Source organism: Haemorhous mexicanus, chromosome 5 (genome assembly GCF_027477595.1).
Source record: "Haemorhous mexicanus isolate bHaeMex1 chromosome 5, bHaeMex1.pri, whole genome shotgun sequence".
NCBI classification, from domain to species: Eukaryota; Metazoa; Chordata; class Aves; order Passeriformes; family Fringillidae; genus Haemorhous; species Haemorhous mexicanus.
Window position 1 is genome coordinate 40,021,587 of NC_082345.1, and position 12,714 is coordinate 40,034,300.

The following is a 12,714-nucleotide window of genomic DNA, read 5'->3' on the forward strand; positions in this document are numbered from 1 at the left end:
ACACATTGCTTTAACTTAGTAGCTATTCTCCTCTGCCCTGCTGTGGCGCTTTTATCATAATACTCATCATATGCTGGCAACCACAATCTTCTGCTACCAAAAATGGCCCCATTGAAAGCCTAAGATGAATCTTCAGACAGCTTCTTAAATTTATTCCTTTTCTCTCTTGCTACTGTTAGTAAAGCTATAGGCTTGTGTTTTGTTATGTTTTTCTTTCCTGATGCCTCCTTTCTTAATCCTATTGGAAAGACACAGGCAGGTAGCTTTGCAGGGTGACAGCTTTTTTAACAGTGAATAATCTACTGCTGTGCATGCTAATAGGTAATGCTAGGTTTGATTAACTAATTTTGCAAATGAATATCTAAGTAAATTACTTCTGCAGACTGTTTCCAATGATTCTTTCTCTATAATTGCCTCTTTAAATAGCTTCATACTGATTGTTGCTGCTTATGGTAAGAATTCATATAAAACCCTAGGACATATATTTCATGGTAAATATATCTGGTGTCACCTTACACAAGAAAACCCTCCACCTCACACACATCTTACTTAAAGGTACATAGTAACAGTTACAAGCTATTTTTTTTCCAGAAGTTTCAAAGTCATGTAGGAAAGAAATTTTCTTTCATGGCTGGTTTTAAAAAACACTTGGACATTTATGCAACTGGGTATGCCCATAAAGGATTTTTAAAGATTACAAAGACAGACAGAGACAAATTAATTGCAAACAAACAGCAGTAAGTCCAAGAAATCCCTGAAAAATCCTGCTTGCTTGAAGGGCTAGAGAGATCTGATCCTTTTGCCAAGCTAATACAAGACTGTGACTAAAAATGAGAGACTTTTTCTCTTATCTTGTTCTTTTGTACTTGAAAGTAAAATATCCTCTTTTAAACCAAAATATTACGTCATGTACAAATGTATACAGTGTAAATATTTCACAAAATCAGAAAATCCACTATTCTTTCGAAAGAAGTTGTGGTCTTAACCTATACTCCATGCTGATCTCATTGTTCATAGATCACAACTTACTTAAGCATTTGAAATTTCAGTTATTTCATATTTCTTAGATGCTTGCCTTTAAAAGATAAACTTCATACACAATCCATGTCCCATGTTCTTTTGCCTCAGCTGAATAAACCTGTGTCTTGACAGCCTAACTTACATATTTTCTGTCAAACCACTACAGTGCTGCTTATGCTCAAGGCATCAGCTCTAATAGCATCTGCCCTCTGAAACCTTACACGAGCTTTTCCGTGTATTCCTGAATCACATTAATTTTCAAGTCTTCACCCTTAAGTACCTTGTAACATTTCCCTCCAACACATCTCCTTCCTTACTTCTCAGTCCTTCTGTCTCTAACCCACATCACTTCTTTAAATGTTTAGCATCTTCTGCTCTCTTACCTCAACATAGGTTTCATGTTTGTCTGACAAGAGGGTGTTCACTTATCTTTCTTCCTTTAAATCCATCCTTAAAACCTGCCTTCTCATCTTCTAGCATAGAATTATCCAACAGTAATTTACCAGGAGTGGGCAGAATCCCCTCCACCTGCCCACATGTGCAAAGTCAAATCATTCATTCTGAAACCCCACAGACATTTTTAAATGACAGCCAGCAACCTCTGCTTCCTCCAGTAAAAAAACTTAGCAAAAGAGGGCACAGCAGACAGGGCAGGCAGGAAAGCAAGAGCTGCACTCCTTTCAGTGGGAGAGATGTGAGCCACCCATTTCAGCTCCACGTACCGGTTCCTATTGCTAGAAATCCAGTCTGAGATTAACGTGGCAGCCTGCTGGTGACAGTGCTTGTTCCCGAAGCTGCAGGCCAGCATGATGACTTCCCGACGCAGCTCTCTGTCCAAATTGAAGAAAGCAATAAGGCTGCTTTAACAAATGTGTTTGAATGTTTACAAAAAAATACTTCTTATAACAAGTGATAGCAACCAGTAGTTGGGCAACATGTCAAAGACAATCTGGCTTTACAAATCTCAGAGTCAGTTTAATGACTGCAACAACTAAAGAAAGGTCATGGATCAAAACCAGCCCCCATTTACATTTAGGCACTCTTCCCGACCTCTGTGGACACATGAGTACAGGTTTGTAGAAATCCACAATAATCAGATATTAAGTTAGGGCTTAGGAAATCATATTCTCCCAATTTAAGAAAGAAGAATTCATCTCACAACATGTTTCTGCTTTCCCTGCAACCCAGAATGAAAAACAGAAGGGTGACATAGATAAGGAATTATGATTGAGTTATACTAAACATTACTAATTTTTAGGATGGTGCATCTCTATAATTATATTTCACAAATAAACAATAAAAAAGTAAATATAACAGTACTCATGCTGGTATGATGCTTGAACAAGCGATTTGTTTAAATTGTTTGTTGGCCATCCAAGCTTCAGATACATTGATGCCACTTGTCTCAAAATATACTCCTGAGGAGAAAAAGAAAAGTATATTTAATGTTGAAAAGAAATTCTTTTACTTGAAACTGAAATACTGCTGACTAGTGAGGTTTGGTCTCTCTTTCTACCCTCAAATAATGTCCAACTCCAAAGACTTGCAAAGCAAAGCTACTTGTCCACTTATAATCTTCCTTCACTGCTATAGTAAGAAGCAGTCTCGAGACAAGCTACTTGATTAGATGCCTAGTATAAGACAGTTTATTGTTATAAAATCCATCAATTTCAAAAGTTTATTACATGCTACTTTGAACTCACAATGTACAGCTGAAAAATTACAAAAGTGTCAATAGCTTAATTTCTTCTTTGTGGCCAATCCTGATTACACCGTGCATGTTCACTTTTAAAAGAGCACTGTTTTAATATCCATAGCCATGGTCAAAACATAATGTGGGTACAGTCAATTGACTTCAGAATACATAACAATGTGGCTGCAAATGAGCTCTGTACACTTAATGACACTATGCTTTAACTTTAGGCTCCTGGTGTGCTTAAGGAACAAAGCAAGCACAAGATATATTTTAGCAACTTCTACTTTTTACACACACAACATATTTACATATTTTCACCAGTTTTGAAGAAAACCACTGTCTGTGTATTCAGCATAATCTTTTTCCAGTGGAATTCACCAATTTGAAAAAGAGAACTAAGATATAAGGAACTGCATAGGAGAGCATGTATTTTATTATTACAGATACATAGGCATGTATATATGTCAACACAAAAGAAGATTCATACTACAGCTTTCTCTAGCAGATATGTTATTCTGTGACTAAAAAGACTTTTTATTTTCTCTGCTATCACCTCGGCTTTCAAAACTCCCATCGGTAGTGATAAAACATAACCCAGCTGTGAATTTTACTGGTTTTATTTATTAAAATTGTGTTTTCTTTATGCAACCATGTTTAAAAGTGAAATAGCAATGGCAGACTCCTAAAAATTTTTCTTTACAGTTAACAGCAGACTAAATATGCAAATTATTTCAACTGTATTTTACATTATGGCTCTGGTTTATATGTAGGCCTTAGTATACGTTTTACAAAAATAATCTTCCATGTCATCAGGTAACTCTGTGTATATGTATGGGGGGTGTGTGTGTGTGTGTGTGTTTGTGTTTATCTATATATCTATATATCTACAGATGTATTAATATCTACATATATACATACAGTCACTTCTAACTTTCTTCTCTCTGAGCATGGTGTGTATGGTCACATACACACAAACAAATATACATTTATGAAGAAAAAAGCATCCTTAGGCATTTCAGGCTTTAAAAAGCTCCTTCATGTGAAGGCTTTACAACATTACATAAAGTTACCGTATGCTGGCTGTTGAAAATATGTAGAGTACATAAAATTCATAGAGAATAAAAACCCCAAGAGTTCATAATTGTCACCGGCTGCAGTCAAATCCTGTGTACTTCATAAACCATGCTTCAGTGTAGCTACAGCTAAATGTTAAAATATTTGCCATGTCTATCTTAATTATCTACTGTGAGCTGCTACTGCTGTCCCTTTGGACACAATTATGAATGGGCTTTTGACTCAACGGAGATCTAATTCTTGTTAATTAAGGTAACTGCTTTGAATTCACCACGGATTTTGGGACGAAATAATGACTACAAATCTTTGCTTCAGCTGCATGCATTCTGTTCAGTTGTGCCTATGTTTGCTGCTCTTGCTGATCTTGGGCATCCACCTAAATATCACCACGGGGCTCCTCAAAAGAGAAAATCTGACAATAGAATACTTTGACTCTTTTAAGTGAAATACTTTATTTGTCATAACATTTAACGTGAGGGATAATTACGTTTCCTTCTTCTAGTCATAGATGCCTCAAACAAAGTTATCACTGTTCAATTGCAAATGATCCAAAGCTTGATAATTGCTATGTTTAAATAAAGAGTAATTAAGAAGAAAGTTAATATCCCTAGGTCATTAACAGTTATCTGCCTGGGGAACAGTTCAAATCTTGGCAATAATATGAGAGAGTAAGAGGTGAAAGGAAGTAAAGCAGGAAGGACAGACAGATGCAGAGAGTAAGTGGAAGAAAGAAAGGAAGAACTAGAGGAAGAAAGAAAGGAAGACTGTATCTCTTACATTGAAGATATTGTAGTTTTCTGTACGGTCCAGCAATTTATCTAGAGGATAAAGAGCTCGGCTGGCAGCATGCCAAGGCAGAAAATCCTTTTCCTCTGAAAGGTACCTCATAATCTCCAAAGGAATATTCTGAGGCAAATAACCAGCTCTGCACAACAAAAGAGGTTAGTATTAAATTGGTTTTCCAAAGATATTCACAATGGCACATAAACAATTTCTTTTTTTTTTCCCAAATGAAATTAAAAGGCAGAAAAATATAATAAACTCGTCACACTTTAATGACATAAAAATCAACCTTATAAAAAACCAGCAACTTGCAGTCTCTCCCAACACAGAGAAGCATACTGACTTGATGAAGTAAGGCATGAACACAGATGAAAGAAAACCAGACAAGCTATCCCTACTTTGAACAGATTCCTGTGGCTATGAAAGACATGAATGAAGAAGTAATTGCCTTTAAAGAAAAAAAAAATCAAAAAATATCCAAAACAAAAGGAAGGTGCTACATTATTGATTTGTAAGATAGAAAGCTGTTTGCATAAAATCAAGAACCAAAGGCATTTTGCTTGAGAAAACATTTCTACTGACCATCAGCAATTGAAAATAAGTAGTGCTGAAGAAAAAGCTTTAGTTTTACAGTTATTCTCCTCACTCTTTTCTCTCTCCTTTAGAACTTCCTTGTCTTCTATCCACCTTAAGTCACTTTGGAAGGACTTATCCAGTGACATCACTTTGGTTCAGGATGTTCCAGCACTTTGCACACAAATTATGGATTTGTTTCAGGTGTTTATAAAACAACCAGCTAAAATTTTATCCCATTTTGGCAATCATAAAAGACCTCCCCCTGCATGGGAAAGAGTGTATGGGGGGGAACAGGAAGGTTCTGAAATAATAGTATTACATATAAAATGCAATACAGACACAAGCATTTGAAAGTTACTTTAAAAAGCAAATACAGAAAACGTCTAGCTTTAGCTTTTGCTCTCACTTTCTTTTTCAGAACAGCACTTTTTTCTTAACTATCCAGACTGCAGAAACAAAGTGCAACACTGTGGGTGTGAACTTTCCAGAAACAAATTGTCTACACTTCTCCTCAAGCAGGTGTTTAAATCCAAAAGGAGTTAATTATCTGCCTAGAGAGGAGATACTGATTCTCTTTTCATTAAATAGTTAAAATCAGCAAGGTAGCTTCCATAAAGTTCAATTTATTAGGCTACAGTATGATATAGCTTCATAGACTAGTTTTTCTCCTCTACTGCACATGTTCTTTAATTTCCATCAATGTGGAAGAAATGCAAACATGTAGCAAACAAATAAAATTACACACATTAGTACAGAAACTAACCATTGCATACATGTTAATATAAATTTTTATCTCTGCTGTAATAACATGTAAAAACTGCCTCACTGCTTGAAATAGTTTGTTTCCTTGCAATGTTCACCACATCTTGCAGGCCTTCATTTTTTACACTCTCTGTTGGAAGAATTACACTCTGTTCCCTTCATGTTCTCAGGAAAGAAATGAGTTCACGTAACAGATTTCAAAAGTATCTATCCCACCCTCCAGTCTGCTTCATGTCATTTTTGTCCACATTTTATCAGCTCTGTTTTCAACTCTGGTTGCAGCACATACTCAAGCACGAAAAACAAGATCACTTGAGGCACCCGCTGTGCCAACTGAGGAACTGAGCAGATATGAAATGAAAATTGTAAAGCATGTAGAGTGGGCAGTGGACAAAGTCCAATGCCTCTGGAGACAGAAGGCTACTTCATTTTATAGGTCTTTTTTCTGAAGGAGTAGAGTATCATTGAGATGAGTTTTGTGTCTTAATACCTTGTAAAGATTTCTAAACGTAATTAATGGAGCTAGAAGCATGCTGGACTGACTGCATTAAAAATCTTGGAGATAATGTTTTCAAAGAGGTACACTAACCTAAAGTTGCATATACGTCATTAGTTTCTAACAGAATTTGTGATTATTTTTACTGATGATTTGATTGACATTAAGAAGTGTAGAGTAAGGAACAAGAGGAATAGCTCTAGGAAACATGCTGCTTAAGGAATAAACAGATTAATGTTTATTATAGCTGCACTAATGGACATTCAAGTTCATGTTTTGAAATGAAATCTACCTATACTAAGTGCAGAAATTAAATCAACACTACAAAACAAACAGATTATTTCTTTTTAAGCTTAACTTCTCCATAAAGACAAGTAAGTGAACTCAGATTTATCTCTTATTCCTGAGCTCAGAACTTCCTGATGAGTTTCAAAATCATGATTCTTGGATGATGATACTCACTCATCCACTTCACAACAGCTGTTACTCTCATCACTCACTCACTTCTTTTAACTTCCAAATTTATCAGACTATTCAATTATGCCTGTCTCACCCCCAACTCTCACTTTTCCTACTGTTTCCCTAAGAGTACTGTGCAACTTACACGAACAGATTGTGGCCAAGTCAGATTTCTTCCTGTTTACTCCTGTCCCTCCTTTCCTTTCTGGGCATGACCCTAGAAGAGCTTATGCCCAGTGTCATCAGAATCACCCCCTAAACCACACATCAACCAATGGATCCCAAGAGAAGGGATGGGGATGAAGGGAGATTCTTGGGGATGGAGATGAAGGATTCTTGGGGATGAAGGGAGATTCTTGTCATTATTATATAAATGACAGCAAATTCATCCCTTCAGATAATGGTTAAGAGGAAAAGTGGTTATGCCTGCTACAAATGATGTTAAACTCTTCTGTCAGCACATGCTGGGCAGTCCAGATGCTAAGATGAAACTCTGAGACAACTTAAGCAGAGACATATCTCAAATCCCCTTACAGTGGCAGTTAAGACAGCCACTTTCCTGAAGAAAACATAAGTGCTTCAGGAACATTACCTTGCCAGAATGTTATTTATATTTTACACTATTTTATTTCATGGATGCCCACGGAAAACCATGATAGTCCTATCCTTTTACCCTAGTCACTGAGCCATGTTTATGAACTTTTTACTCCAAATGCACTGCACTCCTAGACTATTTGGCATCAAATAGCTTCTGTCAAGAGGTAGTAAGTACATTTATTGTTTCACCTTTTTGCATATAAAGTGGCATATAATGTGTATGCAATAAATTATTAACTATATACTAAAGTTTTAATACCTTGAGGAGTATTTCATTCAGGGGAAAAAAAAAAAGAACAAAAAGGAATATTTTAGTAAGGGTAATGCCAAACACTAAGGCTGCTAATCTTTATATTCATAGCTGAGAAAATAGGATATAAGGAGAAACTCTCACCTTAAACCATAAAAGAGATAAACCATGAACCATTAAATGTATAAGAAGTCCTAAAATCCTGATCACAGATTTAGGACCTGTGTGAAGTGTCCCAGGAGGTAGCATGACTACCATGACAACCAGGTCAGCAGAAGACAGCACCCTGATAAAGCAGTGTGACTGTGTGGTGAGCCATGCTCTAATATTCTGCATCTTCACAAAGCATAACAACTGGTTTCTTAACTTCTGTGTTTTGGTACAGTCACACTCTTTTAGTTTACACTAAAAGCTTGTCCAGTGCTAAGAGTGACTTCAAGACTCCTCTTTCCCAGGGAATACTGCATTCAGCAAGATGCACTGGGCTCACTTGAACAACAGTGACAAACCAGACAAAGGATGCTGGCATGATTCTAGGATTCTCCTTCACTGGCCTGGAACAACGAGGTTCCAAGATGGTTATACAGGATCTGGTCAGGAAAAGCATTTCTGGAGTAGGACAATAACCAAAATGAGGAAAGAAGGCAGAACAGAGCATGAGTCTGTTCTGCATATCTCTGTGAACTCTGTTGGAAAAACACAGATCTGTGGAAATATTAAACAGAAATGTTTCACAATCATTATAGCAATAATAAGGAAACTAAAACTAGCAACCTTCCTAGCAAAAGCAAAACTGTAAAATAATTTCCCTGTCACATAATTGCCAAGAAATATTCACTCAAAGGTACTACACAGTGTAAGTTTAGTACATACTGTACACATGCAGCTTGACTTATTACTCTCTCTTTCAAGAAAGTTGCTAGAAGGTCAGTGACAGAAATCCTTATTTTTCTTGTGTCTTTTTAGCCATCAATCATATTGCTATCTTTAAGTCCAGCAAAATTACTATCAGATATTGCCTGTCAAAGTCCAAATGCATTAGAGACAGGGCTAAGAAAGAAGGTTCTTTTCTAGCCTAGCCATCTTGGAGGAAAATTGAAATATTTTCTGTCATTAGGGGAAAAACTGATTATGAGCTATACTGAAACCAGGTGACATGCATAAACACCCAGAAATACTGTGATGTCCAATCTTATGCCTAGTCTGAAACAGGTGCAGTTTTTTCTAAGTATGTCTAAAGTAGCCAACTGGGAATCTTAGCAAGCACACATCTCTTCCTTAAAAAATTACACAGAGAAACCTGGGATAGTTTTGGCAATTATTTTAACAGATAAATTAGTTAAGTCAAACAGTGTTGACACACATAAACAGTAGATGAAAGCATACTGATGTTCAGGTAAAAACATTTCTCAAGGGCAAGGTTAAAAAGTTTTCAAAACTTCATGAATAGAACCTGGAATTAAAAGAGCCCTAAGAATTCATCTAGAGTCTCCCTACCCAAAGTAGATTCATACCAGTGCCATTCCTGACAGAAATTTATTTTGTTTATACAGACCTCTACCAATGGATATCCTAGGAACACTACTATTTCAGTACTGCTCTGACAAGAGGAGATAAGAATATCACAGCTCTGATCTTTTGCCCTGTAAATATTCATAGAAGAGTACCAACAGATCTATTTCATGTTATACAAAAAATGATCTGTTGTTTACATATCTTCAGTATAAACTATGAAAAGCAGACAACCCTCTTTACAGTTTTTCAGACTAGAGAGTTTTGATCGGACATCACGGGTCATACAGAAAGCAGCCTAGACTTAAAACAGCCTCTACAAGCCCTCTCTAAGCCAACTTTCCCCATACTGAGTCATTTGAAACACATGACCACAAAAGCAAAATTTAACCAAAAAGATCACATTTGAGATGCTTCATTGCTTTATCGATTTTTACCTAACTGTCCTAACCCATCAGTTTACCACCATGTCAATCATTCTGTAGCCAGCACAACACATGAGAGCATGTGTTAGAAACACAGCACCGCAGGAGTTTTGTCTCACTATCTATGTTCCTGATTTCACAGCTGCCTGCCAAACTGAAGAGAACAGGAACGTGGACTGGCAAAAAGATCTGGTTTAGTTATTAGACAAATTACCTCTTTATAAACATCTTGGTTCAGCAGGTTTTTCATGCTGAAGGAGACTGCTGACGAACTGCATTGAAAACGTGATCTATCATGTTTACGGAAGACAGAGGTGGAAAAAGATTTTCCAGAAGTTATATGTAAGTATTATGTGGTTTATGATATCATACCATATAATATCATAAGCACCAATGCTTAGCAAGGTACTATCCTGCTTACATTGAAGAAGTTGCTACAGTGGCCATTGCTAAAGAGAAAAGTGGCAATGAACAGAAAAAGAAAGTACTGAACATGGTAATGAAATTCCCTCACAAATAATTCCCAATAAAAATCTCATGGCAATCAAAAATAATCTTTAAATTACATGAGGTTTTAATGAGTTAGAAAAAAACAGAAGATCTATATTATATTATGAAACATCAGTGTGTATTCAACTGCATTCTGACCTTGATTTGTTCTTTACACTGAGCCACTGAACTTATGGACAGATCCCAGCACATTCATTTTCCCCTTAGGGACAAAGTACCAAATGGTAGTGTAATTGCCAAGGGAAAATTATTACTCTGTTCTGAATTATTTCTACCATAAATCCAGCAGCAGTCAAACAGACTCTGTCACAAAAACGACAGGGTTGCCATACAGTGATGAGAGTCCCACATACAAGGGCACCATAAATCCTTTAGTCCCACCACCTAACAAAGACATTATAAGTCATGTGTTTAAATCAAAATTAGAAAATCCAAGCTGGCAGCAAACTGGTCTGCATTACAGAAGCAATGGAAATGAGGTGATTTACTTGCTGCCAGTTTAAAGCGCACCCTCCCTTGTCTGTTTCTTAGAAATGTGTAAAACATGACTAGCTTTTTGTCTGTGTAATTTTCAAGGGGTAAAATGCAGCTCTTCAGAACACAGATGTGCAACTCAGATTAACAACAGTTCTGTTTCTGTGCATGTGCAATATATGAATAATTAGACTATACTCATTAGCTCCTAGAGACAGTTTAAAGTAAGTTAGGATTCTTAACAGTTGATTCACTCTTTTATCTTAACCGTCAAGTGTGTGGAATAGAATAACTCACAGAGAAACCTGGCACCAATGAGCATCCACATATAACTGTAGCTGCCTTCCTCCTTTCTTCAGGACCTATCAAGGACTGGTGTCTCTACCAATATATTCAGGATATTCTTGTCCACAGTACTTTAACAGCATTTCCTTGATAGCTGAGTAAAAACATATATGTTGAACCTTGACATGTCAAAAAAGCTTTGGGCAAGGCGACTCATAGAACTGGGAAATTAACTCTTGTAGTCACAGATTCCCCCATTAACTCCTGCAGGGCTAGAAGTCAACAATTTAAAAAACTTAAGATGACTGGTATCCATGTTCAGCCACAGAAGCTGCAGAAAGAATCTTTTATAATAAAAAACTAATGAACAATCTGTAAAAAAGGCCCCGTGATCTCCAGTATCAAAGAGTAATCTGCCTCATCCTACCCTCCCAGGACTGAGCTGACTTTATGTAAGGACTATTTTCCTAAGATGCCAAAGTGACTTGATGGAGACATTACGATCTGTACCAGCTCTGGACCTCCACATAAACAGGAGAGGAATGCATATCTGCTCTTTGATGAATACAACAGTAAGTTTTGGCTTACAAGATCATTTTAAGGACTACGTTTAATTAGCATTCAATGTCTCCAACATTACAAGATTCAGAGAGTAAGACAGTTTGAAATGAAGCCTGCTTCTTATTATGTTTTCTCACATGCAAAATATTTAAGGACTCTTCAAGTGACATTCAGCTCCACACAAGTGCATTTGAAGCATCCTACAAAGAACAGTTCAAATTCAACGCAATTATCAGAGTATTATGTGGCTTAAATTATCTTGCACAGTTTTAGAGTTGCCACATAAGCAAAGACTAATATTAATTTGAATTACTCACTTCTTGAAAACAGAAGAAAACCTCAAATCTAAACCCCTCTATGTTTGTAAAAAAAAAAACTCCTTCAAACTGTAGTTCACAATCCCTCCTTTCCTCCTCTTCCCCATATGAAAGAAAAATGAATTAAAAATGAGTAATAATACATGAAGAAAGGAATAATCTTACTGCTAAAAATTAAGGCTATGCAGTAAGGTATGTCATGTTTTCCATTACCATGAAACCATGATTTTTGAGAAGTATGTAATTCACAGGGTTACATTAAGTAAAGAAATTTGAATGTGTTTCAGGGGCTAATAGACATCAATTTCAGATGACTCAATCATTATAAGTGTTATTTATTTTCTTGCTTGGTGATTTTTGTTGGGAAGGGTAGAAAGAAACAGCTCTTCTATTCATTAAGTTGTCAACAGGTGATGATATCTATGAGAGCATGTTTGAGCAGAATCAAAATTGAGTTACCTTATTACAATGCACAATACTTTTTCATCACTCCCTGTTTGCCTGCTCTAATGTTTATAATTTGCATATCAGTCACCCAAGTGAAATATGTGCTTAAAAGCTAGAAACTTCATATGGACAGCAGAGAATTCCAATATGGAGAACACAGACATACAATCCAAATTTTGTTTGCCAGAATATCTACAGAACTGGATATTCCTTTTCTAAAGGCAATTCCCAATAAACATATTTATAATAAAAGATTCTCTGAAATTCTCCTAAACCCTCACTATTCTCTTATCTCCACTTTGCAGAGAGGAAAAAGACACAAACAATTTATGTTATTTTACTAAGATCACCTGGGAAGACTACAGCAGAAACAGCATCCCAGGTTTCTTCAGTCCCTGTGCCTTAGTCATAACATAGTCCTTGTCATAACATAGTCCATCCTGTCATTTATTGCTTGATTTCTGGGTAGA

General features: G+C 36.4%; 1 protein-coding gene across 1 annotated transcript in view; it reads right to left on the reverse strand.

The window, feature by feature from the left end:
• TRHDE (thyrotropin releasing hormone degrading enzyme) overlaps positions 1–12,714 on the reverse strand; it is a 209,419-nt gene that overhangs the window by 26,241 nt on the left and 170,464 nt on the right. Inside the window, exons 13-15 of the mRNA XM_059846904.1 lie at positions 4,568–4,715; positions 2,341–2,438; positions 1,743–1,850 (exon numbers count right to left, since the gene is read on the reverse strand). Of these exons, the coding sequence (XP_059702887.1) occupies positions 1,743–1,850; positions 2,341–2,438; positions 4,568–4,715 (354 nt within the window). The remainder of the gene's footprint in view (positions 1–1,742; positions 1,851–2,340; positions 2,439–4,567; positions 4,716–12,714) is intronic.